Genomic DNA, 3,636 nt, shown 5'->3' on the forward strand with positions numbered 1-3,636 from the left:
CATCTTTCTTCAACAATACCTCCAACTCTACCATGGGAGGTCAGCCAGTGAACCAGTTCAACCATCAGAAGGACTAACTTGTCAAGGCAGTGGGAATATTGGAACATTTGGGCAAGCTGAAGATCTGCAGTGTGTGATCGCTATTTTCGTCAGTAAGACAAGTCACTTCTTCTCTATCTTCCATTTTATTTTGCAGCTTTTGAGACACCCTTTATGGCTTAATTCCCTCATGACTGCTAATTATTCTTCTGATACTTCCTCTTTCTTACTCTATGTACTGCTTTGACCACATCTTATATGCTTTGTGATCTGAGTGTAATTAAAAAATATGTGAGCTTTCTTTGTTTTTCAGACCCCATTGTTATTTATTTTCCCTACGTCTTTTTTCTTTTATTGAACTTAAGTGTAACATTTTTTTTTTCAACATTTTGTTGGACCTTAAATGTGTATCTATCTAATTATTGGCTTCAGTTTATTCGTCCAGAACCAAGATATTTTATATTAAACAAGTGTATTCATGCACATGTTTAATGTATAAGTACTGCAAAGTCAAACTATCTGGATGCCTAATTTGAACTTACTCTAATTCATGATTAAAAATCTTAAGACATATATTATATATCCATACATTTAAAGTAAGAATTAGATAGTTCCAACATTATTACATATTCTATAGACGTTTTGATGAGAATGAGAAGCACATATGCAATATACAAGTTTCTTCAATCATGAGATTGTTCAGAAATTCTGTCTTTTTTACCTTGGGCCTCCATGACTTTCTTTCTTCTAAAATACGTCTTTAGAAGTTTGGAACGCCCATTTCCCTTCCGAAAATCTTCAATTACTTTTGGATCCATCCTTCTGACACGACCACAATGCTTGGAAACTCTCTGAGTGGTTTCCTCGGCTACTTCAGCTTCTGTAATAATCTGGAGCAGTTCTGATGGTAGAGCTGCTGGGTTGAGCTCATAGCACCCCTCAGGTGCACCTTTATCCTTCATCCCATCCAGCTTAAACATTGGCACCTGATGGGGGAATCTGAACATCTCTTCCTTCAGAATTGTCCAAACTACATTGTGGTCAGGGATTCAGCGGAAGAGAGTTGTGAATCCAACCACTTTAACAAGAGATACAACCAAGACTCCATGATCTTCATTGTAATCTCCGAGCACCTCCGCCACTTCGTATTTATGAAGTACATCCTTTTCAGTGTCAAAGTTCCATTGGAAGGACCAGTTTTTGTAGATTGCCCAAACATCTTCATTTGCTGGAAATATTTGAATCACTCCTCTCGGACCCTTCTTCCATCGTCTCACTGGATGAGAGAATGAATTTAACCTGTTCATTGTTATTGATTTCCCCACCAGGAAATTTCCAAGAGTCTTTGTGAATCCAGAAGCAATCTACTCAAATCATCCAAACTCAGATGTGTATTTGGAGTTCAACCAACAGATTACGAGATGAAAAGGTGATCTGGATATCACGTTATGAACCAAGGCATAATAGCGAGGCATATCATCATCTTCGTCATATGCAGCCCAAACCTGATCGCTTGAGAAGGAATTCTCCACTCTTTCATTTTCGAAATTGTTAAAGTTGGCATCAGGCACAGACATTGATACAGTTTCATCGTGACAGGCTTCCACATCATGAGCTTTCACATTCAGATCAGGAATTGTGTCACCATAGGGAAATGGCACACTTGTTGAAGTAGCACACTGATCCTCAAATCATATGCATTTCTTCTCTCCTTTTCAGACAGTACACTCCACGCCTCCGATAATATGTGAAACGCACCGTCTGCCCCTACTGACTTGTTCTTATCAGGGTGCAGGGAGAGTGCCAATTTTCGGTGCTGTCTCCTGAGTGTATCATCATTAGCTGATGAGTCAACTCCCAATATTCCGTAGTAATTAGGAGCGTTGTGTATCTTTTGGCTGCTAGCGATGTGTATATGGATGATCTCAACGAACTACGGCAACCCATCCAGTCCCGGAAAGAGGCTATGAACCTTCAAAGCTAATCTCTGGGCTCCTTGAAAGTCTCTTTCCAGAAATTTCTTTTCTGCCATTTTTGGCATCATCCTTGTTGCATTCCATTTTTGGCGTTTTCTTCACCTCAAACACTGCACTCATAGTTAACAAGAACACATATGAGAGAAAGGAAAATAAGACTTGATAAGAATCCAGAAAAAATCTTTGAGGAATATTATCATTAAATGTTGGTTCTAAATTATGGTGGTGCCGTAATATGTTAGGTTGCGCAACATCTGAGTTACTATTTTTCTTCCCATGTACGATCTCATTTTAAAAAGTTGATGATGTCCTCAAGTATAAGTAAATAGCATAATGCATATTAGCTGAATTTCCGATTCAAGAATATTTTGGAGCCAAAATTGCTACTACTTTCGGTGTACAGAAAAAATTAAATAAACATATGGATCCCCAAATAGCTTGTTTCCAACTATTCTCTAACCACATGCTTTTCGAATCATCTATTATTCAATGTAATTCTCCAGATTGTAACAATGATTGCCTTCTAAACTTCATAATAGTTCAAAAGTGAAAATTCTTATTCTCAACCAATTCAAAGAGTTTTCCGATCTAATTGCAGCCTTGAAATCGAATATCCAAAATCCTCATAGTTAAAAAGAGCACATATGAGAGAAAGGAAAATAAGACTTGATAAGAATCCGAAAAAATCTTTGAGGAAAATTATCATTAAATGTTGGTTCTAAACTATGGCAGTGCCGTAATATGATTTAGATTGCGCAACATCTTAGTTATTATTTTTCTTACCATGTACAACTTCATTTACAAAAGTTGATGATGTCCACAAGTATAAGGATAAGTAAATAGCATAATGCATATTAACTGAATTTTCGATTCAAGAATATTTGTGGAGCCAAAATTGCTACTACTTTTCATGTACAAGCAAAATTATACAAGAATATGTGTGGAGCCAAATATCTTGTTTCCAACTATTCTCTAACCACATGCATTTCGAATCATTTATTATTCAATGTAATTCTCCAAATTGTAACAATGATTGACTTCTAAACTTCATAATAGCTCAAAAGTGAAATTCTTATTCTAAATCGATTCAAAGAGTTTTCAGATCTAATTGTAGCCTTGAAATCGAATATCCAAAACCACCTGCTGATAGAGAATCACAGAATTTGTAAGTACTTGTCCAAAAAAGTTAAAATCCCAAATATAATTTGCTCTTCAAAATAAATTTATTCACAAATCAGATGCAAGGGAAAATCGTAAATTGAAAAGAAGTGAAAAACGAAAGGGGGAAACCTGAAGGGCAGAAATAAAATTGAATAAAGACAACGGAAATGGGCATTGCAGTTAACGAAGAACCCTAATTTCCCAAAATCATAAAAAAAAAAAAAAAAGAACACATGCATAATCATACGGTTTCTCACAAATTTTTAGAATACATTACAGAGATTCTTGAGTGAAAGAATCATTGATCAAGTTACGACCCAAAACAAGCCTTGATTCAGAAAATCGTTCACATATCTGAAATTACCTTCTTTGAAAGCTGTGTGCTTACTGGAAGAAACGCTATGTGAAAAATTTCTGCCCTAAAAATATGGAACAACAGCAGATTTTAAATACTCAGATG

General features: G+C 36.0%; 1 protein-coding gene across 1 annotated transcript; it reads right to left on the minus strand.

Moving 5' to 3' along the window:
• Positions 1 to 722: 722 nt before the first annotated feature.
• On the minus strand, positions 723 to 2,135 carry LOC127240905 (uncharacterized). The gene is made up of 5 exons (XM_051259754.1): positions 2,012 to 2,135; positions 1,815 to 1,881; positions 1,494 to 1,701; positions 1,137 to 1,403; positions 723 to 1,052 (listed from the first exon to the last, which is right to left on the minus strand). The coding sequence occupies exons 1-5, from the start codon at positions 2,133 to 2,135 to the stop codon at positions 723 to 725; spliced, it is 996 nt and encodes a 331-aa protein (XP_051115711.1).
• Positions 2,136 to 3,636: the final 1,501 nt, after the last annotated feature.

This window comes from Andrographis paniculata, unplaced genomic scaffold (genome assembly GCF_009805555.1).
Source record: "Andrographis paniculata isolate CXL003 unplaced genomic scaffold, ASM980555v1 Contig80END, whole genome shotgun sequence".
Lineage (NCBI taxonomy): Eukaryota > Viridiplantae > Streptophyta > Magnoliopsida > Lamiales > Acanthaceae > Andrographis > Andrographis paniculata.

Bases quoted from the DNA above. Each gene is read 5' to 3' on its own strand.
- LOC127240905 (XM_051259754.1), bottom strand. From the start codon at position 2,135: ATGAGTGCAGTGTTTGAGGTGAAGAAAACGCCAAAAATGGAATGCAAC. The intron at 1,702-1,814 runs GTCAGTAGGGGC...TACTTCAACAAG, and splicing joins CTGCACCCTGATAAGAACAA to TGTGCCATTTCCCTATGGTG. The intron at 1,404-1,493 runs GTTCATAACGTG...TGATTTGAGTAG, and splicing joins TGCCTCGCTATTATGCCTTG to ATTGCTTCTGGATTCACAAA.